The sequence below is a fragment of the Lissotriton vulgaris genome, chromosome 7, assembly GCF_964263255.1.
Source record: "Lissotriton vulgaris chromosome 7, aLisVul1.2, whole genome shotgun sequence".
Lineage (NCBI taxonomy): Eukaryota > Metazoa > Chordata > Amphibia > Caudata > Salamandridae > Lissotriton > Lissotriton vulgaris.
This window is the reverse complement of record NC_141695.1, coordinates 993,809,288-993,826,590: the sequence shown is the minus strand read 5'-3', so window position 1 is coordinate 993,826,590 and position 17,303 is coordinate 993,809,288. Positions and strand designations below refer to the sequence as shown.

Here is a 17,303-nt window from a genome sequence, read left to right as displayed (position 1 = left end):
TTCAGGGTCAGTTTTCAGTTTTTGGGTAAAGGGGTATTTTTAGGGTTCAGGGTCAGTTTTCAGTTCTTGGGTAAAGGGGTATTTTTTGGGTTCAGGGTCAGTTTTCAGTTTTTGGGTAAAGGGGTATTTTTAGGGTTCAGGGTCTGTTTTCAGTTCTTGGGTAAAGGGGTATTTTTTGGGTTCAGGGTCAGTTTTCCCTACTGTTGCACCCACTGGAGTGGTATCGTACGGTAATATAATAGTATCTTATTTAATTATAGTATGTTACTATATATATATGTTTTAACAAATAAGATTGTAAAAAATTATTTTTATTATTTTCATTTATTATTTAATTATTATAAGTTAATTTAAGTATTTTTAAGTATATTTTAGTAATTAAATTTGAATATTAATTTAATTTAACACTGTTTTTAATAAAGTCGATATTTTTAACAACTATATTATTGTAAACGATATTTTGTACTCGATATTTTTGTACTTACCTGTTTGTAGATACAAACTCGATATTTTGACTGTCGATATTTTGTCCACGATATTTTTGCAAGTCGATATTTTGTCCCTCGATATTATTTCAGTGATCCATATGTGACACATGTATTTTTTGGTTATTGAAAGTGGAATAGTTGAATGCATACTCACTTTGTCAGGACTGTAATGGGGAGGATGGATGAATGGGTAAAATTGTAATTACTTACTGCTAATCTTCTTTACCCTGTGCTGTAGTCCTTCTATCCAGAGTCCTGCATTTACCTCACTCCCACCCTCAATACTTTCCTCCCTGCTGGTGACACTTTCCTAAAGCAATACGCAGTCTAGGACAAAATCATGAGGTTGAAATGAAGGGTGACACTTCTTAAGGTAATATGGGTAGTAAATGTGAACAAAACTTTAAAATAACAATTTCTCAGGAAGGGTGGTTGCCTTAATCTCTCAGGACTGTGACGAGGAGGACTATTGCTCTGGATAAAGATTATTACCAGTAAGGATATTACAATATGATCAATGATAAATACCAGGGTATAGTTCAAGAAAGAGCTGCCAGAAGGTCAATGAAAAAAAGAAGAGATCTCTGTGGATGATTATACCCCTTTAGAAACAATAGCAACATGGTGGGGAAACATGCTAAAATTGGATTTAAAGGAAAACGCCGAGCTAAATGTTCATACCAGAATTGAGTCAGAATGATATAATTAGATTGCCTGGCCAGTCTCATTGTAAGTTGACCAATCTGATTGATCGAAATGGATCCCAGCTGCCCAAACACGAGAACTGGTGGGTGGGTACATGAAGTAGAATTCCTTCAATTCCATTTAAGGTCTGAATATGAGTTGATTGGATATACAATGGGAGATACCAAGGTTGCTGAATTACTGTTTCCAGTCTCTATGCACATATATACAACTATTATTAAATAAAACCCAAAGATGTGGAAATTATTGTGTTGTTAGAATTCTGCATAGAATTACCAATTCCTCAGTGTATAACACACACATTTGCTACATGCTCTGAGCAGGAGATACATCTGTGCAGGTGGACTGGTGTGAGGTGGCCATTGGGGGGAGAAGAAGGGCATGAGGGGGTAATGGAAGATGGGGTAAGATGTGGCCTGGCATGAGGAAGAATTAAGCTCTCCTCTAAACATTGCCTGTGTCGGTGGGAGCGGCACACAGGACCTGACTGTATGTGCAGCCCAATCTTTATCCGTAATTACCAGCCAGTAAAATTGGGTCTGCTGTTCCTGCATCTGGAAAATTTGTTTCCAGGAACACTGGGATACATATAATTGAGCAATCATGTATCATACCGGAGGATACCGCTCCTTTCAAGTTACAACTGGGGATGGGTCATGGTAAGGGACAGTGCAGAATTGTTATTGATTATTGATTGGTCCACTTTAAGTCAGAATCATCCACTCACTTCAACCACAATATTACTGTTGGTACTATACCTGCATAAAGCGAAATCTAGACCTTACCTGTCATATTAATGCTCTACAGGTCAAGTAAGGCAATCGCAACAAACAACAAAAAATCTCAAAACAACAATTTTGAGCAATGTTAGTGATTTAATCCTTTGAGGTGTCAAAATGAAACAGTGGCCTGGTCAAAATGTGCATTATTTCATTGCAATCTAACATGATGTCTGTAACTTTGTGTTATTCTTCTTAGGCGAAATACAGAAAATTATACTATCACACCAGGTTGCATAATTACGTGCTGTTCCTGGTAAAAATGTTGTGCAAGCGCGCGGGAACAACGTGAACAACAGAGCGCGAGCAGCTGTTGTTTGCAGTGATTGTGTTTTTTCTCGCTTTATTTTAATTTGAAATTCGTCCTTGCATCCAAAATGGATGGAGGGAAAGCATTTTGCAGTAAAATATAGCACCAATGTCGGTCTTGCATTTGATGTAATATACTATGATTTTGCATAAATTTACAAACTTTTGTGTAATTCCGCTAAAGCAAACTATGCACAGTTTTCACACTCATGCTGCCATCTTTGCTAATACGTCGTGGGCATCTTTAAGGAACGGCAGCATTGAAAAAAGAATATGGCAAGCACCGACCACTTCTGCGTCTCTATTCATTTTGTTTCATTCGGTAATGTTTTATTTGAAATAAGTGGGAACTATCAGCTGGAGAGAGTGCAGGGCAGAAACAAAGCCATTCTGTTCGCAAGCAGCGGGAAACAGAAGGAAAAAAAGGAAATCGGTACATTTTATGTTTTGAAAGTGGAGTACTGGAGAGAGCAAATGCGCGCTGAAGATGTTATGGCCAAGCTCTGCGAGTGGCAAGTGGCTAATTTGGAGAGCGCTGTTGTGCTGTTTATTGACAGGGTTGCTTTTACGCAGCCATTAGGACATTTTATGCCTCTCTCGATAGACAGCTTCTTGAATAAGGAAACGTTTTCACTTCCTGTGAACCGTGGAAACCTGACCTTCAAATTCAAGTCTAATAAAATATCAAATTAACCGGCATTGCCGGCTCCCTGTTGCTTAATTGAAGTCGCTAAAACTGCAGTTTGTGGTACCCTGTGAAAAAGATCCTGAAACACAGTTCATGGAGGCCTCTCACTAAAAATACCCTTGAGGAGCGGGTCACCCTCCCCCCACCTTCCCACCCACCAAGATTCTGAGTTCAAACTTTGCAACACCATTCCACATTTGAGAGACATTCAGGGTTTCTATTTGAAAATCAGCACAATACAAAATGTCAAAATATTATGTTGTATTACAATTGAACACACAATTTAGCTTTCGAGGAAATGGCACATTTTGACCCCAGAATATCTGACATGCCGAGAATAGATTAGACTGCCTGGTGCTCAGCCTGAAGTGGAACACCTGTCACGGCTCGTCCTCTCCACAAAGACTACTGTCCGGGGAGCTCTCTAACCGAGCCTGCATCTCCACTGCCTGTACGTTTGATTATTTTCAAAGAAAGGCTCTCATTGGACCCAACGACTTCAGTGTCAGTCAAGACTCCCTGATATTGTCCTTGTACATGTATTTTGGCTGTTTTAGCCGAGGCGTGGGGGCAGGGCCAAGGATGACAGGCTGGTGGAGGAGTGTTTTGCACTGTAATCAGTGTGAATGATGGTTTGGCCAATCATTTCAGGACGGCCAAACCGTCATGCGCACTGAAGCTCTTTGCAACCCCAGCTGCATTGCAGGGTTGGAGAGAGAAGACACAGGCTCCCAGTCTACCTGGGAGCACAAATCCATGGTGCTCAGGCCAATCCACATGAAGCATCAGGATTGGCCGCAGGGGATTCTGGGAGCCTGTGCCCACTGTGCACGGAGCCAGATCGGAGCATTGGATCCAGATCGGAGCACCGGAGCCAGACTGAAGAGTGGATTCAGGTAAGTTACTATTTTTTAATTTATTTTTTTCTTTTGTTGGCTGTCCCCAGTTCCCATCTACCTACCACTTTGCTAAGATACTAGCCGCTACTGTGTGCATAGGATGTCAATGACCTATTATGTGGACTGTGCTGAATGAGCTGATCTACGGGTGGAATTGAATGTGAGAAGGGCTCTTGACCACTAGAGTTGTATCCTACCAATATGGTTTTTAGAACACACAGCATAGCAGGATCATTTGGGTTGGATTTTAAATGGAAACTGCAACTCTCCAAAGTAATAATAGAAATAACTCTGTGGAATCCCTGTTACAAACCGGTACAGTGCCAGCAACACAGGTAGGAACATTTGCCTTTTCACAACCTTTGCCCCAACAATCATCAAAGGAGTATTATGCATTAAATGAAGGCACAAGACCTACTGACATATTTCTGTGGTTCCCCTTCAATGATAATCTTATTGCACTGCTTCCCACTGCTGAATGTTTTGGATAATATTTTATTTCTCCCCATTTCCGGTGTTCTATTTCTTACCGATTTGCTTATGTATATACTTCTTATACTTCTTGTATATACTTATATTACTTTTCAATTACGAGTTGTAAATATTTATTTCAATTTCTTTGTAAAATCCCAATAAAGGTGTATTCCAAAGGACAATTAAAAAGACGTAGAATGTATCAGACTTCAGGTGCCGATAGGATGTTGAGATTTTGAAAAAAAAATAATCTAAAATTCACCTATCATCTAAGATGAACCTAGAACCCGCACGGGAAATACAGCCAAGGAGATTCAACCTGAAATTCTTCTTCTTCCCCATCTTTAGAAATGATCAAAGTATTTCAAACTTGGTATTTATTTGTGAGGGGGATTGAAGCAGAATCCCTTAGAGACAGACAAAGACATCTATAACCAGGCAAAGCATTAAAATAACCGCAGAATCCTATGTGAGACGGCCCGTTAGGATTCTCTTCGCCATGGATCAGAAAATGAGAGAATACAGATAATATTACTAGCAGACTTCCAGAAGAATAATCACACACACACAAAGCAACCAGATGCCAATGATTAATAAGACTGAACAAAATCATTAAAAGACGACTAGGCTCATTGAACAGTACCGGCATAGACACATAAACTGTCAGTGAGCAAGGAGGACTTGGATAACGTTCCATTTGTAAATATATTACTGTACCTTTATGTGGCGAGAGCGCTTTTAGTCCTGCTTAGGGCTTCATCCATGGATGGTTGACAAAGAAAAAAAGAAAGACCAAAACCTAACATTGATTGCCGCTAACCGGCAATTCTGCTCAGCTGGTTCTCCCAATTTTATCTGCCTCCCCAATGGGCAATGTCAATTTTTAACTTAGATGCTAGGGCAGTTTCTGCAGTTGTTCTGAACAAACACAAACATTTCGCAACAGATAAAGCAGCTTAAAAACAGCCTTTTCTCCCAAATCCAAGCTTCATATGGCGATAGTGTAGGCGTTCGCGAGCAGCGGCTGAAGGCCGCTGTGCGCCAACTCTGCAGGCTTATCCTACAAAAAACAGTGAGAAAAAGTCCACTTCAACAACAAAGATCTGCATTTACTACTCAACCAAAGTCAAAGCAGCGAATTTTGTTTCTTAAGAGGCATCAAAATATTCTTTAATGGCTAGAGGTCGTTTTTCCTTTTAAAGCAGTATGTTTCCTATTAGTTGCAGCATGCTGCAATCTGACGTTATCTGGCGCTGGCACGCTGACAACGAACAATAAAAGTGAATAATACAGAAATGTGTCACAAATGTAGTTAATAAAAACATGAAGTGAAATTGTATTAAGTACATCTGGTACGTCTGGCTGCTTTCAAAATTGAAAGCGCAGCAGCGGCCAGATGTGATTTTCTAAACAGCTTCTCTGGTTCCTGCTATTAGAAACACTTAATTTCTCATACTGTAGGCAGACTAAGCTGGGGAGGAATTATGGAATGGCTACAGACAGCTCTCTTCCTCTCAGCTCCCAGAAAGGTTAACACTTTGCATGTGCACCCGTGAGTCTCAATTACCCCTATCATGATGCAAAAAATGAATTTACCTTTGCAAAGGTGAACTATCAATCGCATCCCTGGGAGCGCGCAAACTCTGAATATGTGAAATGTTAAATCTCATCAGGAGATAATGAGATTTAGGAATGAGCAGCGTACTGTTGTTGCTGGGCTGAGTAAAGAAGTTTAATATGTCTGCCACCGCAAAAATCCAATAATGGTATTTCCATGTGTCAGCATAGGACGGGGGTGATTCTTCTCCCTGCTAGGCCAGTTTCATTTCATGAATGGCAGATGCCCGACATTAGTCCTACATTGGTTTCTATCTCCCCGGTTTTATCGCCATGTCTCGTTGTTAATCTGAATGTGGGTGGCTAGAGTAAAGTAACATTGCTTCAATTTGAGCAAGGGATGTTTCCTTTCAATCTGCAGGCAGCATTTGTGAAGCCAATACTCGATGGAGTCCTGATAAAGCTACAGTGTGTTTATTTATTTTTTATCTTGAACCTTTACCGATATGAGAAGCCTCTCAATATCCGCTTCTGGGCAGCCAGCAGCATCTTACAAACATCCTTTGTATGGAATCAGCTGAGACAGTTGGAGTTAGATGAACAAAAACAAGGACGTCACAGGGGGCAGTTTACAGAGGGATTTAATTGGAACAAACCCACATGAAGTGACAACCACAAGAAGCTCAACTACTGGACATTGCAGGCATTTGTACAAATGAACAAAACAGTACATTTATTTGCCAATTCATTTGATATGCTTAGTCACTGCAAGTTGTCCTTTCTTTTGCCCAACCCTTTTGTTAACTGATTCATGGCATTGTCAAGCTAGCCCCCAGCTTGGCCCTCATTAAAATCTTTGATTAATACCAGCTAGAGACATTGAACAGGATTCACAAATGGCATTTTGGAGTATGTAAAGTTCTTCTCTAGTAGCTTCACTACAAAATGCAATGCATAAACCTACAGCTGGAGAGCTCTGCCTCTTCTTTCTATCTTTTATCTACAGATAGCTCCATCCCGGTGATGGAGATCGCTATAAACAGGTGAGAAAATATGAATAACAATATATTAAAATATTAATAACAATGTTACACTAAGTTCGGACATAGGAGTCTCCACCCACCATTGAGAGGGCGCAGACTTTTAAGTCTACATCTAGGTGGAAACCTCCACTGAGAAATGGTGAATAAGTATAAAGAGGAAATTTAGGAGTTGTTCTACATAGGAGTAGATCTACACTTGCAAACTTACCATTGTGAATCAGGCTCTTAATCTGAAGTCTTAGGGCCTAATTTAGAGTTTGCTTGGACTGGTAAATGTAACAGATACCCGTTCTTCATATTGCAAGTGCAATAAAGTATAATAACATGTACAATTGTAAAGCGCACGTATCACCCGAAGGTCTCAAGGCGCTGAGTAACAGATGTATTTTGTTACCCAACTCAATGGTACTAATTTTATCGACCTCAGAAGGATGAAAGGCTGAGTGGACCGGACAGGATTAGAACCTGTGACCTTGAGGTCGAACACAGGCCCCTACAGTGGATGCATTTATCCACTGTGCCACCAGACCCGGCTGTTATGTGTCAGACAGGATTTCACTCATGTTCGTGAAGGAGTAACCTATCCGTCAAACTATAGATCAGGCCCTTAGTTGGTCATTGTGGAAACCAGAGTTTGAATGTGTGCTTTCGAGAACCAATTTTTCAAAATAATTACTATTCATTTATAGCCACCCTTCAAATATGGTAAGGAAGTTATTTTCATTTTAAAACCTTAAAAAATATTTTAAATTGTTTTAAGGAACCAAAAATATTAGAAACCCTTCAAGAAAGGGATTCACATAATCGTTTGCCTTTTGAGCCAATGCAAGTGCAAAATGGATTCAATAATTGGATACTTCAAACTACAGTAGACAATTTGCATTTGAGAGTATAGTGTACATAGTGTATTTGTTGGTTTAAATGTGATTCACATCTTCTCCTGTATTTCACCATATTTGTTCATGATATGTATGAAAAACAAAAGTCTCTGCTTTGCATTTCAAGGCCTGTTAGACTGTAATCCACCTGTACCTGTTGTCTTGTGGTATATTTCATGCATTATAGTGACCCTGCCATTAAGACTATATTGCTCTATTGCACCAGAGGCTTACCAGCGGAAGGAAAACAAAGAACATGTCCACAAACTTTTCCTTATATGCCATTGAACCGGCACACAGCATTCAAGAACAGAGAAAGGCCAAATCTATATAGGGGTTTTCTCTGATTGATAGGCTACAGAGGTGAGCATAAGGAATAAGGGACATGATGTTAAAAAAACAAACAGAAAAAAATATAACAGAAGACTATTAAGAGCTGCGTATTTGGCAACATAAACCAATATTACACAATAGAGATTAAATGCACCCAACATGGCAATGAGAATTTAGGCGTCGGAGCCTTCAGAATTTGTGTTCTAGGTTGTTGTTTTATTCACTGGAGGCAGAAAATGCTTGTGAAATAGCCCAGATACTCATACGAGCTCTAGGTTCCTTCTGCAAGTTCGCACAGGATCGCAAACTGTTGTAAAAAATGTAATCTTAATTATCTGTGTTGAATGTTTACATTTGCACTATTTTTCACATCTTGAGGGCAGAGTATCAACATAATCGAGGAAGGTTGGGAGAAGATAAAAACCTTTTTTCTGGGAAGTCGGACATTTTTCCTACACGAGGAGAGCTATAGGCTCAATTTTTTGACAATGCAAGCTCTAGCTATCTACAAGCCCAGATGCTTATAACTAGAGGCCCTGCACAGAGGTGCCAGCTCAATGTTCATTCTGCTAGTTTGTGCAGGATTGCTAAAAGTTTTTTAAAAAGGAATTTTTATTATCTGTGTTGAATTTGCTTGCACTTTCACTATTTTGCACATCTTGAGGGCTGTGTATTTACATAGTTTTATGGTGGTTGGGAACAGCTAAAAATGTTTTTTTCTGGGAAGTCAGACATTTTTCCTACACAGGTACTTCTATACTTCTAGAGGTGCGATTTTTTTGGCAGTGCACGCTCTAGCTGTCCACAAGGTCAGATGCTTATAATTGGGGATGATGTGTGTATGGCGCGCACGAGGTGTGCCAAAGACAAGCCCATCTGCGCCCATCAGAGTACTGATAGCAGTCAGCACCAGCCACCCTGTCCGGAGTCTACCAGGAGGCATGCAACTTACTCTTTACAATAGGAACCTACTCTACTTACTTGCACAAAAATGCCCTTTACAAATCCCACAGCTCACACTGAAGGACAGCCATTGCTGCTGTCAGTGTGGCGTTCAAATAAAACTTTCCTTACATTGTAAAGACACTGCTCCCGCCCTACAGGTTAGTTAAATCAACTTACAGTTCTCTGCATTTTTGATCAATGTTTGCTCACTGCAGAAACATGCTACTAACATTTTTTATTTTCTCAGTGATGTGATTTTTATGGCTGAAAACTAGTTACATGAGACCTCTAGCGCCTCAGTTCCAACAGCTATTCCTAAAGGTTAAAAATACATAATAAGGACAGCCTAAGTGGAATGGGAGGAGGTGTAGCCATAGTTTATATGGAATACTATAACTGCCTGCTATTCCCTACTGAAGACCTAATGGGAGGAAAAGCGTTGGTCTTCTGCCTCACACTGTGTTCCCATTAATACACTGCTGGGGTATTAATTTTCAGTCCTTCAGACCCTGCAGGACCCTTTCTTTACTCCTTGGGCAAAGCCCTTCCCTATTTGGCCCTAAAATATGCACACTTCATTGTATTGGGAGATCTTAATTTACATATGGATAAAGTAGAAGATAACAAGGTGGATGTACTATCAGAAACCACGTTATCTCTTGAACTCAATAATTTAATGTTTCATATGTAGCCGTAAATCAGGATCTCCCACAGTGGTTGAGCCTGTCTTGGTCGAAAGCTGAGCTGCATCCCTTGCAGGAGGTAAATAGGAATCAGCTGGACTGGAATTCCGGTATGGGGTGACCTCATAGGGCCAGCGAAATACTTCTCTAACTAAACAAAGGAGTGATGTTGTTTATATAATATAACATCACCTATTTTGCCAATCCAAAGTCCCAGTCAGGCTGCCATTATTGATTTTATCCTGGCAAAGGTGTCGCCGAGTGAACAATAATAAACAACATCATTTTGTTGCAGTGAACTTTAGCTTTCCTACAAAATGTTCAAGGCTCTGATATTGTGCCTATGAAGATGTGTAAAAGTAAGCAATGCTATTTCTTGGAACATTATCCGTACAAGAACACAAGCAAAGAGTGTATTAAGTGTTAACCTTCTAGAAATTATGTTAAGTCTAAACATGAGCATGTAAAATGGTGGTGTTCCTACCCGGGTCTAAATGTGAACACATATCACAATAGACTGCAGTTTTTCCAGAGCACAGCAGCCTGCAGCAATAAATAAGCTGGATCCTTGTAGGTTATAGATGTAGTTTATTTAACTTAGGTATAGGTTACAGATAATGCCCTACCAGGAACACCATCCTTGCTGCTCTGCACATCCACTCCCACTGACTACACCCAAACATAAACATTCTCAATATTCTATTGACCTCACACACTGGCTGAGCAGCAGGCAACAGAACTTCAATTACGATTAATAGGGTGGATACATTATACTAAACATTTGCATTCTTCTTAGCCTGCCTCCAAGAGCGCACCGGTCCCCTCACTTTCGTGATCTCCACTTGCTTCCAATAAAGAAGTTTAAAGAGCCGGTACTAGTCTACAAAGCGCTCAATTACAAAGGGACCCACTACCTAAGGGCAAGAATCAGCTTTTACATCCCCACTAGGAACTTGCGATCAGCCATCACCCTTCAGGCCAGGTTCCCCAATATTCTCTCTGCCAGCGCAAGGAAATGTGTCTTCTCTTATTTGGGGCCGTCCGCATGTAATAAGCTCCCTCTTGAGTTACTCACAGTGAACTATATTCTAAAGAAGATTGAAAACATGGCTTTTCACTCGAGAATAAGTGGCCTTGGTAAATCCTGCAAAGCTGCCCATGAGCAGAGTGCCGGGAGACTACTTGAAGTAGAAACGCGCTATAGAGATCTCATTTCATTCATTCATTCAAATGTCTTAGACGGGGTGAAATTTTGAAGACAGAATATTCAACATGCAGCAGAAATGTACCTTTATTCAATTCAAATTTTTTGCCAGAGTAAATGTGACCAATAAAAGATTAAACAAGTCTTCTGTGTTTAACTCACCGAATGCTCTATTAGGAAGTGCAATGAAAACTATATGGTTACATCAACAGAAAGTCAGAACACCACAACAGTCATAGGGTGCTGTAAAAATTTCCAATAAATGTTCTCAACTGATAATTTGGGGAACATTTTGTAAAATCTACATAATTCAATACTTTTTTGTTGAATTACCTGAGCATGAGATGGAGGCAGTCCTCTTCTTATATACACCCCAAAAAGGGCATCTTTCCCCATAGAAATGTTGAACTTTAAGAACTGCGGTTGAATTATGTGGATTTGAGAGCGCCAAAACACCCCTGCTGGAACTTCTTGGGTAACTCTGCGTCCAATTTCGATTTCCCCACTGTCTATGCTGCTGTTCCTAACAGCCCACGGACCTACAAAATTGGAAGCAACAAAGAGAAAGTTGTTAAAGTTTTCTACCACAAATGTATGCAACCAAGGTTCAATGATTGTTAATATTATTCCTATATCAGACCTTAAAACGTAAAGGTTTTAAATTAAAAACTATAAACGTGTTCCCTTGAGCTTTGGGCTTCATGGCAAATAGCTGTTTTTGGTCATTCTTTACTGATCAAATACAAAAAGAACAGAGACTCCGCTAAGTAAATGTTCTTGTGCTCTTTCAGCCATCAAGAATGTGATCGGGATATAAAATTTGTCAGCCAGGATGGATGAACGGGGACATAGTAATGTGGTACCGCATTACATTTTGTTCAGGGTTTTTATTTGTCCTCCTTCACAGTTTCACAGCTTAGCAGCTCCAATATATCCTCTTCAGTTAAAAGTCAGATAAAAAACGAGTATGTGAAGAAAAGTAAACTTTTAATTAACGTTGAACTACTGAACATGACTGGGCTGAGGATCACATTCCAAAATGCCATTCTAGGAGGTCTGGAATATTAATGGAGTGAGCTACTCACTGCTTGTTATTTTCACCAGATACTATTGATGGGACAGCAGACATACGTTGTGAACAGGTTTTACGAATTAGAACATGTAATGACCCCATTTTGGTCATGGTCCCTTAATGTTTACATGTCTAGATTTGCTAGCTTTAGAAATCTGTTCATTTTATGTTTTCTAAACAGTATTAAAGTGCTTGTGCTTTGCATCTAAAAACTGTGCTGTATAATTAAGCTCCATACTTTGCTTATTTAGTTTACTTTCAAGTCCATTGTAGATGGTACAACAATGGCATTGCAAGATACATTTCAAATGTGGGCTGCAGTGTGTATTTACATGTCTGACAAAAATATGTTTCTGCCAGGAACAGAAGTGTCTCTGGGTAGGCTGCAGTTTAAATGCACAGCAGTGACATGCTAATATATAAAAATTGGGCACACTACATATTGGGTTTAGAGAAATATAACCCATAAACTACTTTACTATGTGGACCAGGCTAGAGATTTTAGTTCTAGGTGGTATTAAAACATTTATTTTGCACCTCTGCTTAGGAAAGAGCTAGAAAAATACTTCAAAGTCATAGCCTATCAGGCTTAGCTTTTAAAATCTAACTTAATGGTGAAATTAGAATTTGAGAACTTAGCAGAATGCAGCATTGTCAAAGTTTACTTTTGGCTACCTGAAATGACTTAAACTCAGTTTGACCACTCAACACTCACATTCTTGGTTGCAAGAGGTAATGGCTCTATCACAAAGACCAGTGGAATGGACTTTGGCCCAATAAATGCCAAAGGGTGTTTACTGATAATGACTACCATACTGAGAGTGGATAGGAACGGTTGGCAAAATAAATGACAGCTTTACTGCTACCTCTTTTGACTTGGGGATGACAGGAAGGGATTGTCCTAATCATACCCAGGACCCTCCTAGTCAGTCCAGCCTGAACCACAGTAGGAAGGAAAACCAGTTGTGACCCTGTGGGGTATTGGAGTAGCCACGAAGCTGAAGACTGGCCTGACTGGTGGCAGTTGAGACCTGCCATACTGAAAGAGGGGCTTCTGGGTACTTTTACCTACGGAAAATAGGAAGTGCTGCAAAATAAGGTATGGGGACAGTGAGAACATTGTTCGGATTGGGTAGTAATCATACACAAGATAAATCTGGCAGCAGCACCTCATCAGAACATTCCTCTATCAGAAGAACAAGGCCTTGCTGGTAGAAGAATCCTGACTCTTGGCTCCTGCTGGAGGAAGTACTTACACAATGACTCAAGCACCCCTGAATCCTGCTGGCACCCAGAGACAGGAACTGCTCTTCAAGGGTCAAATGGTTGGCCTCCTGTTTACCTGCTTCAGGGACACAAAGAGCAGAAGGACTGCTACCTCCAAGAGGGTCCGGCTGATTAACGGGGACCATACCCTGAAGAAGACATGGCCAGTGAGAGTCCTGGTGCCCAGAAGCCTGCCCTGTGGAGCAAGAGGGCGTCAGGACTGACAAAAAGAAGCTTTTGCAGGAGTTACACACTAAGTATGAAGATCAAACCTTTGACTAGTACAACCCACTTGGTGTATTTGACTTCTGCTCCATGGTGTTCTGCCTGAAATTGCGCCAAGGTCCCAGTCATCACAATCTGTTGTCTTTCCATAGGGCATGACTATTTATAGGTGATTTTTACCTTAAAACTTTAAAAAATCATATTTCTAGTTCTTTTCCCTTAACCTACATTGATGATCTTGGGATATCTGTGCTTATTAAATCTTTCTCTGTGTTTCTTAATTGTTTTGGAAATTATATTGTGTTTGTGATTTCCAGTTTCGAATTGTTTGTTCTAAATGAACTTAGCATGCATTTCTCTGCGGATTACCTGTTTCTTGTGCAATTGCTACCAGAGGTTGAGCAGATATTCTCTCATAACCCCTCCCAAAAGAATAATCCCATTTCAGTCAGAATACATGAAGTGCTGGACATCTCATCAAAGACCAACATATTAAAAAAAATGAAGGGACAGTCAATGTCTTCACAGAGCCCATCTATAGATGCTTGTTTATCAGATCGACTAATTTATCACGAATTTCTTATTTTGACTTCATACTTTTATTCAGCAAAACTTTTGTTTTAAGATATTCCTCTTGAACAAATATTGTAAAAAGCTAAAAACTGTCTCTTACAATATATTTAGCCTGAAAGCTTTTTGAAGTTTCTCTGCTAGTTGGTGATTTTTATTTGTACTTCTGATTCTTGAACAGATGGTCAACATGAGTAAGCTTTACAGAAATGTGAATTTGTACAATTTTTCCTATGTTCCTATTTATTTAATTATTGCGGTATGTGTGTCACATTTCTTACTGCAACAGTAAGAGTGCTTCACGTAAAAACAGGTTACATAGAAGGAGCCACTAACAAAAAAAGCAACAATCTGGGGCTGAGGGGCTACTAAATCCAACTATAATAAAAATAATGCGTTATAAGTGAAACAGTAAGTAACAACAGGACCACTATAGCTTTGGGTTTAGGTGGGATCTGCATAGGTGAGTTTTTAGAGCCTTGCAGAAAGAAGTTTTAATTATGACTGGCTTCTTTTGAGAGGCTGTTCTAAGTATTGGTAGCTTTGCAGGAAAGGTGTTTTTTAAAAATCTTTTTGTTATGAGGTTTCAAAAAGCAGCATTGATTTGTATCTGGTGTTCCTCAGTCAACTTGTGGTGTTGAGTTTGTATTTTAGGTAGGCGGGCAGGCTGAGGTGAATGATATTATGTGTGAGGCTGGCTATTGTTTAGACAATTCTGGCCATAAGTGGCCCCAAATTCGAGCTTTTCTAAAATGGACATAATGATGTCTGAATTGTTTTACCTCAACTGAAGAGGCATGTAGCAGAGTGTAGGAAGGCTCTGAGAATTGCCACAGAGTCTTTGGCTACCCCAACTGGCATTGCTTTGCCCCTGTCAAGGCGAGGCAGAATCAAAGAATTCACCAATGTTCTAAAATCTGTTTGAAAAATGGTGGGCTTTATATTCCACAGGAGATGTATTTGGAAGGATTCAGTTTAGACTAACTTATATATGTGGGCTGCATAGGCAATTCCTGGCCCACAGCTAAACCAAGTGATTTTCGTGAAGCAATTAATGTGAGTTAGATGCCTTGATGGGAGAGAATATGGACTTAGAATTCATTTGGCAGTGGTTGTGTCATTCACATTTTTCTACAACCCACTCGAGGTGCAATGTGTCACCCCACTTTAGCCATTGGTGGACTTCCTTATTAGTTACGGGATGCTGCCCTTCCACAAGGAGCACATACACACACAATGTAGTTCCCTACAGACCCAAGGAGTACTCTTGTAATTCATACTTTCGTAAGACAAACTTCTGGCAACTTCGCAAACAATCAAGTTTTGCAAAAGCCATGGCAAAACAAGAATTTCCAAAAGGGTGGCCGACAACTCCTGTCTTATTGGCTTTGATGAAGCTTGTTTCATTATTTAAAAGCTACCAATGCTTTAGGAAGAAAACATAACAGACGTGCCAGTGTAGTGGCACCTTCGCATCAAAATAACATTAAAAACATGTATATTTGTCAAATCACTCTGAGCACACAAAATAATATTGAGAATTAGCCAACATTTCCTGAAATTGTGTACCATGCCAAGATAACATTTATAAAATTATACAATATTGTGCATATCTGGATATAATTGCTTAAACGTTTTTTAAATGACTGCACCTAAATGATTACAACCTTTAATTAAACATTGTTGGCTACATCACTTTTCACCGTGGTCCTCCTTTTGCTTCTATTAGCAATAGTTAGTCTAGTCAATTTTAACAATCAATGGATCTCCTTAACGGCAAAATCACTTTAGCTGCATTGTGTAAGGGGCATTTCAATGTGTTGGCAGAAATGACCGGATTTCAATTTGCCAGTGGTAAAAAGTGTTCGTTTATCCTAATTTGTCAGCGTCAATAATGCTGTGGTCGATGTCGGTTCACATTCCACTATCATATATTGTTTTTTATTGTTTCCAGCGGCGTTTCAATTGTATTATTTTGCACAACATATTCAAATTGCACAACAAATTCAAATAGCACTGACTACTTTCATCATGAGACCTTTGAATACCACTGACAAAAAACTGCACACTTGGGCCGGCCAGAGGGTTTTATTTGCACAGAGCACGAGCCTGACCCTTAAAAGCCAAGCGGGTTCATAAACCGCACAATGACATCATCTTTTGCGTAGGATGCATGTGGGTTTTAAAAAATCGCAAAAAACCACAAAATATATAAATCTTGTCAGAATTGTTAATGGCTCTTTTTAGCCACAAATTGCCAGAGAGGTTATGTGTCTTTAACACAAAATGATCTTAAATAGACCTTTGACGCAGTCAACCAATGGTAGGATTGTATCTACCTATATCTAACCACGTCACAATGCGCGGTTGAGAAGCATGATTGTCCTTTAGTATGCTCTGCATGCCTGGGGCTTCCCCGCATTAAATGCTCGCAGTTTAATAGGTGGTCAGGGCTGGCTGATAATTGAGGATAAATGGGTGGCGGGATGGACTGAAAGGGCATTGTACACTGAGTGCTGGCTGGGGCTCCTGAATGCGCAATGGCATGCTCAGGCAGCGATGGCAAGGTTGCAGAGGACAGTATGAATAATTCAGTGACAGCGCTCACTCAGGGGATGGATTATGGAGACTAGGCTGGCACTGCGACCACAATCGATGACACCAGCCCTTGTAAGTATCAGGTTTCTAATTAATAGAATTACTGTACTATACTGCTCCTTTCAGCGGGTCTCTCTTTTTATGGCATCAGGCAGGATTATTTAAAATGACAGGAACCACAATGGCAGGCAAGCTGGCAGAATAATGCAGGATGATTGATATCTCAGAAGGGGGGCTGCTAGGGAACTCCCTCCTTGTCTAATTACAAGCACTAGTCTGTGTTTTAAAGGCACCACATGCTCTGTTAGAGGTAAGTTAAGATGTCACTAATGCCATGTTAATTGGAGGTTATATTGTTATTAATGGAGGGATGACATCTCAACCGCACATAGAGCAAACAGTAGTGGGGCGGCAAGCGTTACAATGCATACCGTAAACGTAACTATTGTTAAATCACACGTTCACTTCCAATAGGATCTCGAGGTGCTACCAACTGAAATCTGATGTCTGTTGTTATCCAACTCAATGGTACACAAATATTTTATTGACATCTGAAGGATGAAATGCTTACTTGACCCAGCGCCTTA

General features: G+C 40.0%; 1 protein-coding gene across 1 annotated transcript in view; it reads right to left on the bottom strand.

The window, feature by feature from the left end:
* The window catches only part of LOC147702831 (teneurin-2), a 1,317,719-nt gene that overhangs the window by 413,548 nt on the left and 886,868 nt on the right, over window positions 1-17,303 (bottom strand). Inside the window, exon 7 of the mRNA XM_086931409.1 lies at window positions 11,319-11,524. Within this exon, the coding sequence (XP_086787535.1) occupies window positions 11,319-11,524 (206 nt within the window). The remainder of the gene's footprint in view (window positions 1-11,318; window positions 11,525-17,303) is intronic.